General features: G+C 36.9%; 1 protein-coding gene across 2 annotated transcripts in view; it reads left to right on the top strand.

Annotated features, from left to right (window-relative positions):
- Unc5c (unc-5 netrin receptor C) overlaps positions 1–22,153 on the top strand; it is a 354,227-nt gene that overhangs the window by 294,489 nt on the left and 37,585 nt on the right. Inside the window, exons 8-11 of one of the 2 annotated variants that reach the window (XM_026407462.2) lie at positions 12,189–12,245; positions 14,240–14,431; positions 15,336–15,680; positions 18,625–18,712. In XM_026407462.2, coding sequence (XP_026263247.2) covers positions 12,189–12,245; positions 14,240–14,431; positions 15,336–15,680; positions 18,625–18,712 — 682 coding nt within the window. The remainder of the gene's footprint in view (positions 1–12,188; positions 12,246–14,239; positions 14,432–15,335; positions 15,681–18,624; positions 18,713–22,153) is intronic. The other variant, XM_026407463.2, reaches the window with a different exon arrangement.

Genomic DNA, 22,153 nt, shown 5'->3' with positions numbered 1-22,153 from the left:
AGTCAATCTTTAAAAAACAAATACCAAATGACTCCTTTGATATAAGGGGTGTAAACAAGGACAGGGTAGGGACGAAGAGCTTGAGAAGAATATTTACAGTAAACAGGGATGAGAGGTGGGAGGGAAAGGGAGTGAGAAGGGAAATTGCATGGAAATGGAAGGCGATCCTCAGGGTTATACAAAATGTCATATAAGAGGTAAGGAGGGCTAAGTCAAGAGAATACAAATGGAAGACATGATTTACAGTAGAAGGGGTAGAGAGAGAAAAGGGGAGGGGAGGGGAGGGGAGGGGAGGGGGGATAGTAGACAATAGGACAGACAGCAGAATACATCAGACACTAGAAAGGCAATATGTCAATCAATGGAAGGGTAACTGATGTGATACAGCAATTTGTATACGGGGTAAAAGCGGGAGTTCATAATCCACTTGAATCAAACCGTGTAATATGATGTATTAAGAACTATGTAATGTTATGAACGACCAATAAAAAAAAAAAAAAAAAAAAAAAAAAGTTGCACATTTATTACACAAGAGAACAACACTTAAAAGATTTTCAAACAATTGTGTAAGAGAGTACCTACTACCCTCATTGAGTAAACTGCCAAAAATAAGAACTGACTCTTTAAAATGCTTGCAACTATGCACACATGCATGGAAAGGTCTCAACTGAGAATTTTCCAGTTTTCACATACTATTCAGGAAAACAATAGTAATGTTATTTGCACTAAATTTTAATGACTCAAATGTTCCAGTTAAAATGTTAAGACAAATGTAAAAGTTGAATGGATAAGTTCAAAATAAAAATTTTAAGGGCTGAAAAGGAGCAAAAAATAAATAAAGAAAGAAGAAAACACATAGTGAATGCCAACAATAAATAAGATGCTAAAAATAAATCTACATATATTGGAGACCAGAGTATAGATGAATTAAACTCACTATAAAGGAAATTAAAAATTATATAGAAAAATCAAATTTTATACTGATTATGTATGGTATACTTAAATCATAATTACAAAGAAAGGTTAAAGTTAGGAAATAGAACCTAATAGTATTTATCTTTAAATTTTCAGTTAATGGCCTTAACCATCTATTTGGACTTTCTTTGTTCAATTCTATTTTATGTTGTGACTAAATAACATACATAAGATATTGTTCTTGCTCATTGTTCTAACTCATAGGATTATTTTCTCTTAGAAGTTATAGTTTTTAGAATGTTTAATTTTCAACTGAATAATCAAAAATTATCAAAATTGTTTGCTAGCCTATTGATGTCATGTAAGACATCTTGAAGCCCATGTATTTCCTCAAATAACAATAATTGAAATTTTTAATCAACATTCTTGAAAATAACTTATAGTATTATTTAGTATTTTAAGTACATAACAATGGAAATGTTGACATGTGTAGTTAGATGGAAACTCCTATACTTCACTAATAGGAATACAACTTTTTATAATTATTTGTGGAAGCAATTATTCACAATGTAAATCAAGAGCTTTAAAATTGGTAAATGGTACCCTTTGACCCAGTAATCCTACTTCAATGACTACACTTTATAGCAATTAATATAATTGCTAAATACTTAAAAACATACATTTCAAATATTTCTATAGTATTTGTTTTCTATTATTATAAAAATTTAAACCCAAAGTCCAATGTTAAGGTAATGGTTAAGTAATACATGGTACTCCTATAAAATAGAACATTTACACTGCCACTAAAATATTCATATTTCACATAGAAAAGCAGAATATGGATGTATACATATTTCTGTCATAACTGCATAGAAGTATGCTTTTTGGAAAAAGATCAATAAAATTTATGCATTTTCAGGGCTTATGAGAGTGCATGTAATGTTTTCTACATAAAAAATGCTATATTCTAAACATTCCTTATATCTAGTATTTGATTATGTTTATAATTGTAAATAACATTTTTGAAAAGAAATGTGGACAATAGGCTAGAGAACAGTAAGCTCTTAGAAGCATGGTACTCTGGATTCGAGGCAGAACAATATCACTGACTTATTCTGAGAATTTGGTCACATTGGCTTAAATTAGATTACCAAGAATAGTGTTTCACAAAATACCTGCAGAAAGCCCTCACTGTATAAAACCCTAGGTGGCAAGAGCTACTATAGTCAGTAAATAAGTATTTTAAAGACATGGGGGTTTGGAATTGAATTATAGTTTTGCATTATTTCCCAATTGCCTGTCATATACACATTACTCTGTCCTTGCAACTGTCTTATTCTTAGACTGTTGGATAAATCAATTCTGTGCACGATTCTGTGTAAATTCACTTATGAAACAAGATCACAATCTTTAAGCAATTTCAAAAGTTCCACTAAATTTTTCAACCTTTCATATACATCACTCTATATTTTACATAGTTTTTATACACACACACACACACACACACACACACACAGAGGCTATATAGTCTTTTGGCCTAAAAAGGTAGTTTCCACATTAGAACCTTTAAATTATGAACTTCCATAAATTGGTAGAATTTAACTAAAGGCTATTATTAAAAGATAATTCGAAACCTTTAGAATCATTAATGCCCCAGAAAGAAGTTGAACATTTTTGGTTTATAGGCACATTGTTATTTTTTTTTTTAAATAAACCAAAAAAATGTTAAAAACCAAAGTCTTTTGGAACATCAAATGTTAAGGATTGCATTGAACAAGAAAGAACAATGACTGAGGTGTTTGACATTATTGAAAATAACAACATATGTCTAATCGCTCTGGTATGAAAAAGGAAACTTAATATTAACAGCAAATTTCACTGTTTTTATTTCATAGCACTACAGAATAGTGCATCTTATTCAGAAGGCCGTATTGGAGAGCCCACTGGACTATCTATCCATTAAAATATTTGGATTTCTTTATTATCATCCCTAAAATGATATGAAAATAGCACTACCCCCCCCCAATTTGCAGTTAAAAAATAGGATTACATGAAATAGTTCTAATGAGAGAGAGAAAGGGAGGTAAAGATGGAGAGGGAGGGAGAGGAAATGAATTAATTAATTAATTAATTAATTAAGATAAGGAAAGTAAGAAAACCCTTAATAAACCTTCAAAAATGCTAAGCCAACAAATACATTTACCTTTTATGTTCAAATAAAATTGTATTATGGAGATCTGATAACTTTTAACTTTTGTAATCTTTATAATGAGTTTATTATAAGACCTACTTTCTCATGGTTGGATATAATAGTTTAACCCATGCTTACCTTTTCCTTTTGAAAATAGCAATCTAAAGACCGTATATGTGGGTTGGTCCAGAAATGTGGATTTATCTACATTTATGAATGCATTCGATTAGATTATTACATTCTTGCAACTATTCATAAGGATTTTAGCTTTTAATCCTATTTTAGGTTTGAAGTTTCACATGGGCATATGGAAGAGTTCAAATCTGATTTTAGAATTACTCCCTTCTTGCTGAAGAGAGCTTATGCCACAGAAGACAAATTAAAAATTGCAATTTACAAACAAGAACTGCCTCGAATGGTGTCTGCATCAGTGAACTTCCTGACTTTGGGAAATTAAAATGTTATGCATTCTGCAAATTTAGCACTTTCTACTCATTAAAACATTTACATGTCACACAGCTCTTCCATTAATTCTCACCAGAGGAAGTAGCAGAACTCTCCATGTGTAAATTTCAGTGTGGACACGCTGCATACGAGGGCCCCCAGAATCTCAGGTGCATTTAACGTGGGGAAATAATTAACCTTACAAACCGTCATGTCCCGACTTCAGAATGATGTGTTTATAACCACCCAGGGTAAGATTTGAGAAGGTGCTAGTCAGTTCCCAGTGAAATTCTTGTCAGCACAGCAGTTTGATAGGAAAGCATAATTGTGAGGGTTAGACAGTGAGTGCTTTTATCTGTAGTTTGTAAGAAGCTGATGTCATAGCCATGTTTGTATAGTTCTTGATATGCATAGTGTCCCAGATGGCAAATAAATATTCTGTACATGGACTGCCTGCCCCACACAGTGCTTGACAGTCTCCGGTATAATCAGTGTGGTTTGCTTTTTTCCTTTCTGCTAAAACATTTTCCTGCTTTTGAAAGCAGGGATGTGGTTAGAAACTCTAGCCCATAGAAACCTGATGAACACCTATAGGATCCCAAACAGGTTAGCGTGAGGAGACAAAAGCAAGGTCTTCAGAGCTATGAGGGACCCAGAAAGGTCACTGTGCAAGCAACAGAGCAAAGCAGGAGGGCACATGGGGGCAGGACAAGGGTGTTAGTTACATTTTCCTTTTGGCCTATAAGTCTAGCAGATAGGATGATATATTCTGGGATTCAGCCACTTTACTTTAGGCTTCTCCATTATTTTACTTTTTCTATCAGATACTTTTCCTGCTATGGAGGGATTGCATTACTTTTAGATTTAATAATGCATTGTTCTTTTTAAAAAATGTTGATGGGGGACTGTGGTAGAGTGCTTGCCTAGCACGTGTAAGGCGCTGGGTTCAATTCTCAGCACCATATGAAAATAAATAAATAAATATAGGTCCATCAATAACAAATAGAAATATTAAAATATTAAAAATAAAATAAAAACGTTGATGGGGATGAAGTCTACTACATGAAAACACTTGAAGAGCTGATGTATGAAGATGATTTTAATGAACTGATGGGTTTCAGACATTTATGCTGTACATACTATGAGTCATGAGATAAGACTTTTACATCCTGGGATGTTAATTCTATATTATTCCTTTTCAGAAGGGTATGGTTAGTTACCATCAGGATCAGGGCTATGGCCAACTGACCTCTGAAGGCCAGGAAAGCAGATTAACAATGGCAAACTTAGGCTACTGACAACAGTGATAAGCAAATGTTCTTTTCAATTGTCTTGTCCTAGAATTGATGTATTCATTTATTTGTAGTTCCTTAAGTCCCATCAATACATAAGCCCTCAGAAGAGTGGTAAATTATAATAAAGGACCCTGGGTGTCTTTGACAGACCTGACCTTTGACATCATTAGTGCAACCCTGATGGGTTTGCAAGATAAGAACTGACCTGAAAGGAAAAAAGAGAATCTGGACATGTTTATTTTGAATGGCCCTTGAGGTTTTAGTAAGAACATTTGCATCATAAGAAATGTAATTGGGGTGAGAAAAATTCCACATTGTGGCTTAGTATAAAATTACCAGTAAAAAGTAAGACCAAGCAGGCAGGTCAAGGAGAAGGTGGAATCCATTGGGAATGAAAAGCCTTCTCGTGATAAGATCATAAAGTCTTATGAGGTTGTCTAGTGAAGTAGGTAAATAGGGCTAAAACTAACTCAATATTTGGTCATTTTAAAATATAATTTTTTATAGAAAATAGTTAATGTACTTATAAACTACAGTTATATCAGATGCATAGCCTGCATATTCATCCCTGTATAAAATATGAATCAGAGCATATTTTAAATTTTTTAATCCTCCCTGCATCTTAAAATTATATGCATTAAGGATGTAGATGCAGCTTTATGTTGAACTATAACAAATAAACCTTGAAGGCAAGATGGAACACTTTGTAAAACTTCACCTCTCTCCATTTTGAAGACCTAATATGAAGACAGGTATCTTCATATAGACTCTCCTTTTAGGTATTCCATAAGTGGTTCTCATATTTTGGATGGCATAAAAATTACTGTATCTTATATTTTGTACATAAAGGAATTTCGGATTCAACTTTAATTCTACTCACTTTGCACCTTAATGTACTGATGTCAGGCCCTGCCAAGTGGCCTCTCCAATCTTCTATGTTAGGCATGGCCATCCTGAGACAAAATCAACTTCAAGTTAACTTAATTAACTCTGAAAGAAAGAAAAAAATAACTTTATAGACAGGGCTTTTGATAAACCCCTATTAATAGTTCTCTTTTGCAAAGAAGAAACTCAGGCATAGAATTGAAGCAAGCTACCCAATGCCCACAAGCAAGTGCCACAGCCAACATGTAACCCCAAATCTGTATCATATTTAAGGCTGTTCTCAAGCAGGCTCTGGGATGCTGGACACAAATGGCTGCCAGACTTTATTGCTTTAAAATGAGAATTCCTCTGATGTATAGTCTTTCCAGTTATTAATATTTATTCCTTTTCTCCTGATGGTATCATTCTTGAAAGAAATTATGTTTCTCCTTTAAATATTTCCTTTTTATTGTAGGATTTTTTTGACAAATTTAACAAGATTATCATACTTCCACAGCAACATAGTTTTAGCAAGCTTCTCCAGTTACCTTGGGCCAAGGTGTGATGCACCTGTTTGCTTGCCCCACTCTTGAGACAAAAGACACTACTAGGATGTTGTCTCATTTGAGGAAGAAAACCTCTCTATTTCACCTTTCTAAATTTCAAGAATAGAGATGTTTCAAATGGAGAGGTATTTTTCAGTCTAAATCATTAACATTAGCTCATTTAAACTTGGAATTCCAAATGAAGCCAGGAACATATCAAGCCATTTTCTATAATTTCCTTATCCTTCCTGATTTAAATCTACTAATTAACGTTTATATAATCCAGTACTTACATAGTCCAGGGCTAAAGCCTGAGGGCTGAGACTTGACCCTTGCTCTGCTGCTTCACCAGCTTTGAATATTAGACAAGTCCCTTTACCATTCTGTGCTTAAAAGTGTTAAAACAGGAAGTTTTAGTCTATGATCTGTGATGATTCCAAGATGATAGAGGCATAGACTTGACCTTGAATTTAAACTTGGCTGGTGATGCTTAGAAGTTGTTGTGACATTTTTTACATTGGCATATTTGCTGGATAATTTTCCTATAAACATTTTACTCATGTAACAGTCTGTATTACCTTTTTTAAAAAATTTAATTGTAAAACCATGATCATTTTCGGTTATCAACTACTATATATACCACCTTAAAAAAAACTTTTAAAGACTAGAAAAATAAAAATACTTGCCGTTTAATGGGAAAAGAGAGATTTACACTTAGTTTCTGGCATTTTTCCTGAGGATTCCCAAATATAAGTCCACTAAATAGGCTACTCCTGGCATATTACTAAACAATTACTAAGTATTGTCCATGTACATAAAGAAAATTGCCGGGGTCCGGCTGCAGCAGAATAGCCGGGGGGGTGACGAATAACTTGTGTACGTTGATACAGCAGGAATAGGAGCCGTTTATTGTAGGGCAACAGAGCTATTTATACATTTTGCACAGCTTATCTTAATTAGCATAAACTAGATACATCAATCAACCAATAAGGAATCTCCACACTTAATGGCTCGCTTTTGTTACTTCTCAAACCACTCCCTCTGACATTTTGCCAGGCACCACCCAGACTTGTTTACGAACTCTAACATTTCTCTGGCAAAATACCAGGTGTTATTTTTGACTTATTTACAGACCTTAACAGAAAATGTGTTGTTACTTACTGCAATATAAATCCAGGGCAAGTTTTCTTTCCTTTAAAAAAATAATTGGACATGGGCTTTGATCTTTTAAAATAGTTAAGACACTAGCTGAAAAATATGGACAATGCTGCCCCTCGTTTAACAGATGAATGTCCTAGGACAAATTAGAAAAAGTCCTTCCTCAAGTCACCTTAACACCATCAGCCAAAAAATGGCCATGTGTGGATGAAGGGTGCCATCCCAGTGTAGGAACTTGCAAAACTTGCAGGTGGTCAGTGCTACTGATGAGATAGCGGAAACCAATTTCAGTTGGTTGGATTTTAACACTTTGTACAACTTTGAAAATGTCACTTCTCACCTTTGGGATTCAGTCTCCTCATCTGAAAAAGATTGGACAAGATAATCTCTTGAAATGATGTTGTGAGCAATTTTAAGCTGGCTTTAAAGCAAAAGGATTGTTGCACTAACTGTAGAGGATGCCTGCTCTCGTTTTCCAACTGTTTGTGTCCTCGCTCACTTTTTAACATTTCTGTCCACAAACAAACTTCCAGCCCCTAGTCCTCCAGGTAAGGAAAATCTTCTCTTTACAAAACAAATTTTCCAGGGGAGCACAGCCCTGGGTTGGCCTGCAGTGTCCTTTCCCTAGCTGTGGGCCTGTGTTTTTTCTATCAGTCCAAGACAGGTGACAATGTTCTCATCCATGGAGGTGCATTTTGTCACCAAAAGTTTTTCCATAGCAAGACTCCCATTACAGGACATATCTTTGGCCTTCCTCACTAAATACCAAAAATAACCCCCTAGACCTTGTAATTAATACAATCCAAAAAAAAAAAAAAAAGGTGCTCCAGCCATTCCCAGACATCTCCTAGAAAAGTGGTATCTCCTGATTGAGATACTCTGTTAGAATCAACTTTCACTCTGACTCTGGAAATTTGCTCTTGAACCATGTCACTATACCTTTGTCAGAAGTGACAAAGACCAGGTATAAACCTCTTTGAGCAGAGAGGGTTAAAGAGTACATAGGACTTAAAATTATATTGCTCCTTGTCTCTGTAACAACCAGGGAAACTGAAATTCAAAAACCTCCTAAGTTTCCTCATTAAATAATAGGCTATATCAACTCTACAAATAAAATCTCTCTTAAGAATTCTTAGTGTAGCTTAGCAGTATGCATCATAATGATATAGATATAATTGCTGGTCATTTGTTGATTGCCTGCAATATACCAACACCTTCCAAATCTCATTTATCCTTTCCACAACAATGGAAGCAAGTATTCATAGCCCCTTACACAGATTAGACAACCGATGCTTGGAGAAGGGAATTAGTTTGAGCAAGTTCTCACAGTTAAAGAACTTGCAGAGCTAGGATTCAAACTGAAGTTCATGAGACTGAAAACACTCAAAGTTCACATGTGTTCCACTGCTTTGGCCTTCAGCCTTGGTGTCTTTTCATTCTGCCTTACTTTCAAGTAGCAGAAAAGTTAACTGAAATCCCTAACTTAGGAACCTGCCTGTCAGAGAGACACTAACAATTATTTTGTGCTGTGTTCTCCCTGAGATGTTATTTTTCATTATTGCTAGGACTACTCTCAGCAGGGTTACCTCATTAGCTGAAGAAAATGTCCCCTGTTGTTCAGAGACATGCGGATCAGATGGACAAGCATAAAAACAAACTCTGGAAAGTGATTCTGTGTTCCCTTGGTTTAGGGGATAGAACAGTAATCCCTTTCTTCTCTGATTTCTTGTCTCCTAAGTGATGTTTTACTTCTGTAGTTGCAGAAGTTTTTTGAAAGGGATGGGAAATTTTTTATAGGGTTGTCTTCCAAAACCCTTTATCAGTGTTTCCATAACAGAGTAAATTGGGGTGTTGAGCTTTTGTTGAACACACTTAATACTGTTCTGTTTTTAATTTCCCCATGTTGGAAAATAATGGTTTGGCTAGATTGGTCCTAATTGTTTACGAGGAATAACTGGTTGTGGATGAGATATTTGAAATATATATATATATGTATATGTATATATATATATGTGTGTGTGTATATATATATATGTATATGTATATATATATATGTGTGTGTATATATATACATATATATATTATTTTAGAACAGCTTGAAACATAAATACTTCATCAAATATATTGATATACCTATTGATATACATCTCTCAAGCCACACATTATATAATTGTTTATAAAAGTCTATCACTTTCCTCCTTTTGCAATTTATTTTCTGTAGAGACACCAAAGTGATTATTTTCAAAATTAAATTCAATCCCAGGATTTGCATTTCATTGGAATGAAACTAAAACTCTTCCTCCTGAGCCACCAGGCCTACATGATCTGGCTGCTACCTACCTCTTTGACCCTACCCCTCCCTTTCCTACCTTACTCCCTACCCTCTAACCACTCTGTTTCTTTGTGAGGACTTTTACACTTGCTGTCACTCTCCTGCAACCTTATTGCCTCCTGATGTTTATCCTGCTGGTTCCTCATCATCACTTAAATTTCACTTACAGCTCAAATTTCATCTGAATAAGAAAAAAATTTTTCCCTCTTCTCTAAGTTGGCCATCCCTTTATTTCCAATCATAGAACATTCTTGTGCTTTATTTTTAAAAGGACTTTTTCAATACTCAAAATTATTTTACTTCTGTATTTTCTATTAAACTAGAACATAAGCTCCATGAATGCAAGAAAGTATCTCTGGTGCCTAGAATAGAACCCAGAATACAGAAGGGTTCAAGAGCATTTGTTGAATGAATGAGTTACTTCTAAGTCTGTTGTGCCTGGAATTAAATATGTCTCATAAAAATACCATAAGGCACAAGTACATTTATTGAGTGATCCCAATCTAAATAAATATGAGAAAGTAGAAGTTAAAATCAAAATTATAAAGTTCTTTTCTATTATTCTTTGATCTGCCTGTTAAGAACAATAATTCTGTTGGTGAAATAAGGATATAAGCAATGGAAAACTCAGAACTGCTTGGTGGGATAAACAGGCCATGTTATTTATTTATGGACATAGACTTCTTCGTTTGTAAGAGTTACTCTTCTGTACTCAAATATGCCCCTGTGGGTCTTTACCAAAATTTTCCAGGTGAGCATCAGAACATTTCTAAATATCCTAGTTCATGCTCCTACCCTTGCCCTCTCACCTGTAAAAAGTGAGTCTTTTGACTACCTTCTACATAGCAGCATCATTTCCAAACCCCTGACATTGTTATCTGGTCTCCCCCATTTGCAGTGAACTTGTTTTGGCATAAGTCTTTGGGTTCCTAAAATAAAGCCTCTATCTGTCCCAGATGTCCTTTTATTGAGTTCATAGAATACAAATGGAAAAAGGTTATTACCAGGCAAAGATGTTTAAAAATGAAAATCAAACCTAATACATGGACTCAGACAACTGGAATAAGGAATATAATATTTATAAAACTGAGTAGGAGGTTGCAATCATTGCTCTAAAATAAAGCATTAAAAATTAATTCATAGCAAACCTATCTGTGCTACAGCAAGCCTTCCTTTCATTAAAGTAGCGCTGCATGTGTCTCCAGAATGAGTTCCCAAATAGGTAAATAGCTCATAGGAACTGAGTGCGCTGCAAACTGCAGAGGGGCTACCTGAAGCATGATTTAGAGTTGCTTTTAGTATTAAAGCTTTACAGACCTTTCATTTTGAACCAATTAATTGTGGTTCTTGCAGTTTCCCTATATTTTTTGCCCTTGAGTATTACTAGGAATATTTAATTTGCATGCTTCCTGTTCGTCTTCATTTGATTAATCCAAATGGTGCTATGTCATTTGATTAATTCATATGCTGCAGAATATTGAATCTTGGGGAACTGTGGGTGCCAGTTGTAAATTATACTTAAAAGTTTTCCAAAGGTTTTTCATTTCAAGAACTTCATGTTGTACATTTTTTCCTCTTTTCTTCCATTTCATGTTATTACCATTTTAAGTATTGTGTTGTTATAATTATTGGTTTCCTACTTCATAATCCATTACAAAGAAAACCTTACAGTACTATTTCTGTATTTTCAGCTGATATGAGGTTATTTTTCCCCAATTTACAACATTCTTTTGAAGCCCTAAAATAAATAACCTTATAACCTTTAGGCCCTATTGATTTTCAAATGATTTCAAATAAAGAACATTCAGTTTCCATTGCACTGACAAACTGCTCAATCCCTGAGCAATCCCTATTGGATTCCCATTAAATGAAAGAGACAGGAAACAACAGAAAATACAAAAAGTGGATTTGAGGTAGTGGGGAGAGGTGGTCACAACTCAGCTCAGTAAATGGATACTTAACCTTTGACCAATGACGACAGGTCTCCTTTAGTTCTATTAGACCAAGAGTGAGCTGTTATGATTAAATAAAACAGGAAAAAAAAACTGTTTAGAGCCTTACTGAGTATGTCCTGGGAATTAAAACATATGGCAGGGATAAGGAAAAAAGATTTTCCTTATGCTAATGACCCTTGATGTCTGAAATAAATTAGATCCATTAGAGTTTATGCTCAATAAAAGAAAGATTTTAAGCACTCCAATGTTAGTGACTCGAGACCAGTTTTTGCTCTGAAATTCAATCTGCCTCCTTATTAATTCTTAGTGAGGCTCCAGAGCAGACAGGGGATGCAAAAATCATAATTCTGTACTGAACCAGAATTTTAAAGGACCACAGGTTTCTTTTCCTTTTCTTTTAATTAAACCATTTTTCATGCTTCCCATTTTGTTTCCTTCATTAATTTGATTTTGTTCCCATTTTTGTTTCATTTTTTTTTTCTTTTCAAGGTTTCATTTATCCTATTTCAACTGAACAGAGAACCCAGAATGAATATGGATTTTCTTGTAAGTTTGATGTTTGGATTTTATGTTGCTGAATAATCATTTAACATTATTGCCCCCAGTTCAAATTTGCCTTTCTTTGGATCACAGATGTGCACACAGGAAATAGGAACCTAATATATTCTAACATGAAAAACAAATTAGATTTTTGATGCAGAAGAGAAGAAAGGGTCATTTCAAGTCTCTGCCTGATTTAAAAATCTGTCAGTCTACCATTCAAAGCTTGAGTCTGGTAACTGAGAAAACATATCATGTACCATGCTGATATAAATAAAGGGCAGGGTTCAAATATTAAAAGGGAAAAGGTTGAGAAAATGCAGACCTATTGTGCTAGAAATCATGAATGTTGAGTAAGTAATTATGGCCTGGTAAAGTAAAACATTAAGGATTTCAATATAATATTCTAACTGGACTTCAGAATCTTCCTGCAAAGCCTTAGATAAAAACCAGCAGCAAAGAGGTGTCAGCACTTTAAGATTAGTGCTCACATAGTCAGGAGTATTTAGGATGTCACTGGTTGTCTGGAAAAAAAGATATGTCAATGCTGATTGATTGACAGGACAATAAATATTCTGCAAATTTTAGAATGAACAGTATTTTTAAGAAGAAAGCATCATCTTCCATAGTACATTTAAATATGAAATGCTAAAAGAGATGAAGCAATTTCCAATAGCAAATTCACTTATATTCCCAACATACAAAAAATACCATGACTGGAGAGTGTGGGTTATCACATGATCCACTGGCAAATGAAGGGATGAGTTATGTCCCCCATATAAACCATGTGGCTGTGAGCCTTAGGAAAGAGCAGTGGCTCCTCAAATTTTAGGAGGTCACAGAACCTATGAATTGGAAAATTCTTTCTCCCACAAATACGTGTGTATAAAACTGACCATAAAATTTGAGTTTGCCTTGACCACCTGAAGTATCAATTGAAACACCTCTTTTGTAGTGAGCAGAGCAGCAACTTTAATTAGCTTTGCTGAGCATTTCTCGTGAGTCACAGAAAACTGAAACCAGAGACTTAACAATGTTCAAAGTAGTTCAACAAAGGTTTAATTTTGGCTTAAATTATCAGTTTTTATCATCTTTTCCAGTTAGATCAAACGTGTCTCATGCCACCAAGGAACATACAACACTTATAGGAGTTCTGTTCTTGCTTCTTCCAAACATGGGTCCCCTGGGACGGACGGCACCTTGTATTGGTCAGATGTTTACCCTGGGGTAGTATGGCCTTTATGATCACTGAGCCAGAGCTATATCTGACTTAGTACATTATAGAGCTATATTTTATTCCTGTAATGTCAAGCTCAAATGTAAATCTCTGACAGGCCCCACGAGAAGCTGAAGGTTCTCAGAGATAATACTGTATCTGTATCAAAAGCCTGGACTTTGCAAAAGTCACCAGAATTGACCTCTGGCCCCCAAGTCTGGGCCTTCTAAAAGCACCCCTTTCTTATTCAATATATTTTTTCCTAATACTTGCGATTCTTAGTTACACTATTCCCATTCACTGCTTCATTGATTTAGGGAAAGTAAGAAGAGTACTATGGAAAGTAATTTTATGACTTGGAATGATTCTTAGAAAAATATTCTGGTTCAATAAACATACAGATTCCAAACACGCCAGGTGTTTATGTTTCTTAAAGAACTATCAATGAATTCAAAACTCCTTCCATTTTTTTTTCATCTGAAAGAATAATAAACTCTTCCCCCCATGGATTGGGCTGGTTTTAGCTCTAGTTTATATGCCTGGTAATAAATGGTCTGTTATCCTGCCCAATTATAAGATAGATTAGTGGGTGGATTGATGCAGAGAGAGAAAGAAAAAGAAATCAGAGATAATTTTCCACTGAAAGGCCACAGTCATTTTATATAGCTTTTGAAATTAACCTATAAAAAAGGCAATAAATGTCTGAAAAAATTATAGCAATACATATGTGTACTGTGAGAAAGTTCTCTAAGCAGTTAGTCCAGCATTGTATCTTTCCCTCTAGCTGCTCCTGATTCGGATGATGTTGCTCTCTATGTTGGGATTGTGATCGCAGTGATTGTTTGCCTGGCCATCTCTGTTGTCGTGGCCCTATTTGTGTATCGGAAGAACCATCGTGACTTTGAGTCTGATATTATTGACTCTTCAGCCCTAAACGGGGGCTTTCAGCCTGTGAACATCAAGGCCGCCAGACAAGGTTGGTGGACATTGAACTTCACACCCTGTTACTCATGCATGTATGAAGTTTCTTTAGGTGGTTTCAAGATCAATGATGTTTCCGTCCTCTAGTTCAGTTGGAACGTAAGCTCATTGAGGACAATGACATTATTGATTTTATTCATTATTGGATTGATGTCATTCCACAAAACAAATTAAGAGTTGTCAAGATTCATGCCAGGTGTGGTGGCACATGCCTATAATCTCAACTGCTCAGGAGGCAGAGGCAGGAGCATCTCAAGTTCAAAGCCAGCCTCAGCAAAAGCAAAGCACTAAGCAACTCAGTGAGACCCTGTCTCTAAATAAAACACAAAATAGGGCTGGGGATATGGATCAGTAGTTGAGTGCCCCTTAGTTCAATCCAAAGTACCAAAAAAAAAAAAAAAAAAAGAGTTGACAGTGTTCACAAATCATTTTCTGCCCCCCTGGCACATTGCTCTGTCACACTTTTTAACCTCTGTTTGGCAAAAAGAACATTGATTTGTGGACTGACTTCCTAGTCTCTTTCTTTACCTTCTTTGACAAGATACCTTGTATTACTACGAATACAGTGATTTTCAAATGAACCCAAATCTGATATAGAAAAGGGACACTGTTACCTAATGGGGACCTCATGGGGCATACTCTTCAACCCAGTCTGTTGCAACAGCCAGATCCTTTGGGTAAAGTGAAGAGACCTCAAAGGAAAATATAGAATGAGCCAGTAACAAAATGGATGCTCGTTATCCACTTGCCCTGCTTTCAGCAGAGCCTGAGACTCTGTCCATCTCTAACATTCGCTGAGCTGCTTTGCTTTGGGCTCAGAAAGTGTGAGGGGGTGTCTGACTTATGTAGGCTGGCCCGAATGGAGAATGCCAATGGAATTTCTCTTTTCTCTGACTCAGATCTCCTGGCGGTGCCCCCAGACCTCACTTCAGCGGCAGCCATGTACAGGGGACCTGTCTACGCCCTACACGACGTCTCAGACAAAATCCCAATGACCAATTCTCCAATTCTGGATCCACTGCCCAACCTGAAAATCAAAGTGTACAACACCTCGGGGGCTGTCACTCCCCAAGATGACCTCTCTGAGTTTACAGCCAAGCTGTCCCCGCAGATGACCCAGTCCTTGCTGGAGAATGAGGCCCTTAACCTGAAGAATCAGAGTCTCGCCAGGCAGACGGACCCATCCTGTACAGCGTTTGGCACCTTCAACTCCCTTGGGGGCCACCTTATTGTTCCCAATTCAGGTAATTCCTAAAGGTTTCAATGGCAAAGATGCAACTTGAAAACATTTTTGTCCCCACATCCCTGTTTCCTTATTAAACTGAAAAGTTAACTGTGTATCTAACCCAAATCTCCTTTCAGCATAAATCAAATATTACCTCAGACCCAATCAGCAAAACCATTTATCTTCCCTCAAACAAGTCTGAAACACTTCCTCTAGAAATATTTGACTCCCAACTTTCTGCTGAGATACAATTTAGAACTGTCATTGACCTTCTTTTTAATAGAGCTTCGGGAGGCAGCCGTAAACCAGGAGCCCTCACAATTGTCACTGTATTATAAAAAGACAAATTAATTAGAAAAAAAAATGTCAGTTGATTCAGTTCCAGCTAACTAAAGGAAGAGACGTTTCAGAACACTAATTTTTTGATGATCAGAGACCTCATAATAGACATCAGATTCTTCCTTTATTAACTGAACTCTTCATCCCTCAATCTTCAACCACAAAGTATTTATAAGTCTGACCTTGGATATATCCATCTATAATATCAACCTAGAGAAAAAGCCTCAGAAGGACTTCCATGGTGACCTTAAGTTAGTGACCAATGATGTTGGATTAGAGATTGGTACTCATGAATCAGAAATAGTAATGGGTTTGGAACCATAGGCCAGAAGAGGGCTAATGACTTGCTCTTTGAATCTATCTTCACTCTTTGGAAAAAAAATGTGAATATTTTTAAATACAGTAATAGAAAGCAACTTCATTGACCTAATGTGTTAATGTCACATGAAAAATGCAATTAATATTCAGACCTATGGAGGATCTCTAGACCTGCATATGAAATTGTCTTTTTTTTTTTTTTTTTTTTTTTTTTTTTGGTACTGGGGATTGAACTCAGGAGCACTCAAACACTGAACCACATCCCCGGCGCTATTTTGTATTTTATTTGGAGACAAGGATTCACTGAGTTGCTTAGCACCTTGCTTTTGCTGAGGTTGGCTTTGAACTAGTGATCCTCCTGCCTCAGCCTCCTGAGCAGCTGGGATTACAGGCATGCCCTACCATACCTGGCTTGTCTTTGATTCTTATTCTCCCATTGCAATGCCTTTCATAGCATACTTTTAAAGAAGAAAAATTTTAATACAGTTGAAATATTTAATAGAATGTCATTTTGCCTTTATACATTTTACATAGCTGAGATGTTTTATTTTAAATGCTTTTTTTTTGCCTTTTTCTCAATTTCATTATATTTGTATGCTCTTTAAGATTATGATATTTTAGTATATTTATATTAGGACATCAGATGACTCCAGGAAAACATTTTCTATTTTCTCCCATTGTTTTAATATTATGATTATTTCTAAGACCATTTCCCGCCCCCCCCTGGGGATTCTGCTTTTCCTTCCCATTGCTACACTTGCCACTTATTCATATATGAATTATATAAAGGCTTCTTAAGTGGAAGGGAGGGAGCCAGTATGTTTTAAGTACTTAATATGTATGAGACAATGATCAGAAACATCATTTCATTTAATAAAGTAACATAGTCATTCATATTTGCCAGGCCTTATTGTTTCTAATTTACATCTATAATTTTTGTCATCCCCATAACAAAGACAAAGGTACATTTTTATGATTTTCATTGGGGAAAAAAATGCTGAGTCTTACTGGATTTGTGTGTTCTTCCTGCTCTCCCTCCATGCCCCCCACAACCATTCTCTATATATCAGCCTGATATTGACCTTCCTGCCCCACCAGGGCTCCCTCATCACTCTCCTTTTCAAGAGGGCCCTGACTCGGCATCTTCCATGAGCTATTCCAAGGCCTTTGTATCCCTACTTCCCCTTGACTCTCTCTTCTTTCCTCTTGAGCTATTGTAACGCAGTGGGGCAAGTTTTCTTGTTGCATCATGTTCATTTGACATATACCATTTCCTTGTTAACTATATGTTACTCAAGGACAAGAACACTACCTTTTCCTACTTGGCATTCACAATGGTGCCAAACACTGTTCTCACAAAGATACTCCATACATCGTTATTGAGCTGAATTAAAGTGCATTTCATGGGAATGAAATGATGGAGCTAAACATCCTCACAATGCTGACCCCCAACCCCAGTCCCAAGTCACTTTGAGATGATGATCAGTAGTGCCCTTCAGCAGTTCCTACAGGCTGGGCCCCGGACCTTCATCATGGGCATCACCTGGCAACTCATCAGAACTATAGAATCTCCCATCCCCACCTCAACATTTTCAATCAGAAACTCTGTAGTAAGGTCCCCTAATCTGTGGTCTAACAAACCCTTCAGGTGATCCTGATGCAAACTCAATGGCAAAGGATTGCTGCATGCACAGTTAGCTTAGAGCACAGTTCAGTCCAAAAGTGCTCCCACAGGGCACCAATTAGCAGCTAAGTAGAAGTGCTTTGCCTGGCTCTAACTAAACTCACAGTTCACCTTTTTGAGTTATGTGTAACAAAAGTACCTCAACAATTCTGATTCTGTTGTAGAATACATGATGATAACCAGATATTTCAGAAATAAATCTTTTTTGATATGGTTGAGGTTGTCTTTGAATCTTGTGGAGACTTTTTTTAATTAGAAACAATGGATCATTACTGCTGTTTGAAAGTTTATAGCAGTTTTTGGTTTTTCTCTTGTTTTACAAGGAAAATAACAGTGGAACCATCTGTCTCTTCCTTAAATAAAACCAGGGTTTAAAAAATCCTTCCTCTAAGTAATTCCATAACAGTTCAGAGGGAACTGTGGTAACTACAGAGGCCAATAAGGAAGGAAAACAGGGCAGCTATGAGTATTTACATGTCTTTGGAGAAAAAGCAGCAGTCTTAGTGCTGCGTGATCACAGAATTTCCTCATTACTTTTTGCTTGCTGCAAAGGCATTTCTTTCTAGAAGTTTCCTTTTGATTCACAGGTCTCATACAACTGCTTTTTTCTTTTGCTGCTCAGGAGTAAGCTTGCTGATTCCTGCTGGGGCCATTCCCCAAGGGAGAGTCTACGAAATGTATGTGACTGTACACAGGAAAGAAAATATGAGGTAAATATGCTTTTTTTTCCCCCTGATGCACTTGACTTTACCAGTCTAACTTGGAGGAGAATTGTACAAGAGAAACAATAAACCCAACATATTTTTGTCTTAAATGACATACAGCTTTCTCTAGACCTGTAAAAGGTCAAGTTATACTTCTTTTTACCTTTGAAGCTTCTGACACTTTTGCAGATCTTGAGGATGGGTGGAATGCCTAAGATCTTTGTTCCAAGTAGACATGTGGCCATATTAACATGGAAAAAGTGGTCAGAATGTGATCCCTGAAATGTCCAGAGAGATGTGTGAGTTGACACAGAGACATTGACTTTGTGTGGCCCTATTCAGAAATCTAGCCTGTTCCCATTACAGGGTTAAAGGTCTCAAAGGATTGGACACCCATAACCCCTGACCCGCCCCTCCTACCTCAGTTTAGCGCCGACATTCACCCACAGAATTTTTTGTGATTCTCTTCCAATGTGTCATCAGCCCCCTTCTTACGTTTAGTACTTATAAATTTCAAACTCAGGCCTTTCAAAGTGGGTCAAGGGTTGGTTAAAACTAGATGGAATCAAAAGGTTGTGTTTCGAATGGGTCCTAATCACAAAGAGGAAATTATTTTCAGTAAAATTAACACAAGGGGTTTAGAAGTTCTAAAATCAGTTTTCAGTTTGAAGTTTAATGAATCATTGAGAGTCTTTCTCAATCTGTTCCCACATAAAGTGTGTGTTAAATAGTCCTTCAGAGGCCTCTAAGGAACACAGAAGCCTTAATATAACAGACGCTGTTAAAAAGGAAGACCCTCATCATGTAATGACCATTGTTCATCATGAGGGGAATAGTGTGGGCTCCTCAGCCCTGAGCTCAGAGTACAAAGAGTGAGTGACAAATGTAGAAGTAGGTTATCATTATCACGCATTATGCCTTTTCTTTAACCCGCTCTCATCCTCAGAAAAACATCCATTTTTAGTCTTCAGTAGCTGAAAGAGCTCCTTTATTATGCACTCAGGTGGACAGATAGGTATTTATAATCGGTATGACCCAGAACATTTTTTTCCTCAGGTGGTGTACTTTCACCTATGCAAACAATAGCCAGAATAAGAGGAGAATAAAATTCCTTGAGCATTATTCGTGCCTTAAATTTGAGCAACCGAAAGTCACTTAAAGGCCTGTATTTACCTACATCAAATATTTATTCTTTTCATTCCCAATGCAAAGCTACATTCACAGACCTCAGAACTCCTTCTTTTGCAGCAGGAGAAAAAAAAAATTAGCAAACTCCAAGATCCTTTTATTTTATTCATTTTTTTTCTCTTGTTCGGGGTTAAAGTTAGCATTAAATATGTCCATCCATCAAGGCTTTTGCCCACGTGGCCATTTGCTTAAGTAGAAATGAGTATTGGCTTGTGCTTTTGGAGAAACCATGAGGGGCTGATGGCCTCTATGTTCATCTGATTACCATTATCTGCAGCTGAAGATCAGACCTTAAGGGGCTATTGCAGGCGCCGGCTAAAGCTGAATATGTGTAACTCATCTGGTTTTTCTTCCCAAACTTTAGTTGGCATTCTAACCAGGATAATTGTGCATTTGAAATGAAGGAAAGAGAAAGCAGAAAATTGGTAAAGCTAGACACACTGCTTTTAGGTTCCATTTCTTTTAACTGTAAAGAAAAGAAAACAATAAATCACTCCTTGCTGTGCCTACCACCTAAGGTTAGGTGCACAGGGAATCACTTCACTGAATTTGGAGTGCAACAAAGAAGTCCTGTTTATAAAGATGATTCTAGACAAAGCTCAAGATCTCAAAAGAAAATATGCACCAGAGACCATGAAACAAGGAACAAACACAAGAAGATGACCGTCTCAGATAAATGAGAAGTCCTCTCTCCACTCATGTTCCATTGTGACCTAGATGCATTTTTTCTTGTAAAAAGCACAATGGCAAGATTGTGCTTTAATATAGTAATAATGCAAAGCTTTGTGGCAATGTCTTCAGCATACTCCTCATTTATTCCTCAGTGCAGCTCTGCAAGTGATAAAGAGCTTCTCTTTGAAGACTAAGAAACTATGTCTCAGGGAAATTAAGTCACATAGTCAAGATTTCCCAGTTAGTAACTAAGGGTGGCAGAATTCAAACCCAGGTTCGTCTGACCCCAAGGACTCTTGGGTGTTCTTAGATTCATTCCTCCTGCATAGCACTGGCACTCAGCAAACCTCTGTTTCTTATGATCCTGCATTGTGGACAGAGTGTCTACTGCTCACTAAAGACCCTTTCCATCCTCACATGATATGAGATGGAACTTCTCTGGAGGAAGACGTGGTAAGGATCAGAAGGCATGGGTATCATTTCAAGGCATGTGTAGGAAAATTCTGAATATTTGCCTCCATTCTCCCTCTTTCTGATTCTTTCATAATATCAAAAATTAGGTGTGTTTCCAGCTGGATGGTATCCAGCTGGTCATCTGCTGATATGAATTGCCTGACAGGAGGCGTGAACTTAATTGCATGTGGCATAGTGAATGTGACAAGAGGGACCTTATCATTACTGAATATGCTCTTTAGAAAGCGCAAGCTGGATAGGCTGAAAGAGCCAGAGATGCGACAAGCCACCTCTGACCAAAGAGGGTGTGGAGCCTCAAGGCTGCACCCAGCATTTCTGCCTCTCCTGCTTTATAGATCTAGAGAGGTTGCAAAGCCTGTTCCCCCTGTGGATACAAGTTCCGTGACCAAGTGGCCCTTTTGCCTCATTTCTAGTAACAAGTTTTTAAAATTAGTCTAAGATCGAAACATTGTCCTTTGTCAGCTCTTACGGCAAAGCAATTTGAGAGTAGAGTGCTTGCCTAGCATGCCCGAGGCCCTGGGTTCAATCCCCAGCAATGAAAAAATATATAGAAAACTTAATTTCCCCTTTCCTTAGTGTTCTCCCAGTGGCTTTATCAAAAGGCAAGCAAAAAAGAAAAGAAAATCAATTTAGAATTTCCAAATATAAAAGTAAATAGAACTCTTTTTTGTAAACTGTAGGGAGCCACAGAAGGCTTCTGAGCAGCCAAGTGACACAGGAATAGTGGTGCTTTTTAAAGATTGATTTGGCGACAGTGTGATCGAATTGATAGAGGAAATAGACTCTTCCTGAAGGCTAGGTGCTGGGTTCTGCTGTGGCAGCAATTTAGGTGGGAGGAGAGAGGGGAGAGTGAGTCAGGCCTGAGTCTGAGAGGACAGAAAGTAAAATGTATTGAGGAAGGGAAGGAATTTCATCCCTGACCCACAGTGTTGAGAAGGAATGCACAGAATCCATTTAGGATGCAAGTCCTGGGCACTGTAAGAATGTGCAGAGCAACAGAAGAAAGAGGTCAGAAGCAGCAACTGGCTGGAGGCGGGGAATCATGGACTGCAAACAAGAGGTGTTCGGGATGCAAGTGGGGATAAGGAGTCCACTAGAGACACACAAGAGCAG

The sequence above is a fragment of the Urocitellus parryii genome, chromosome 10, assembly GCF_045843805.1.
Source record: "Urocitellus parryii isolate mUroPar1 chromosome 10, mUroPar1.hap1, whole genome shotgun sequence".
Lineage (NCBI taxonomy): Eukaryota > Metazoa > Chordata > Mammalia > Rodentia > Sciuridae > Urocitellus > Urocitellus parryii.
The sequence above is the reverse complement of the archived record's forward strand: the minus strand, read 5'-3'. Positions and strand labels throughout refer to the sequence as shown.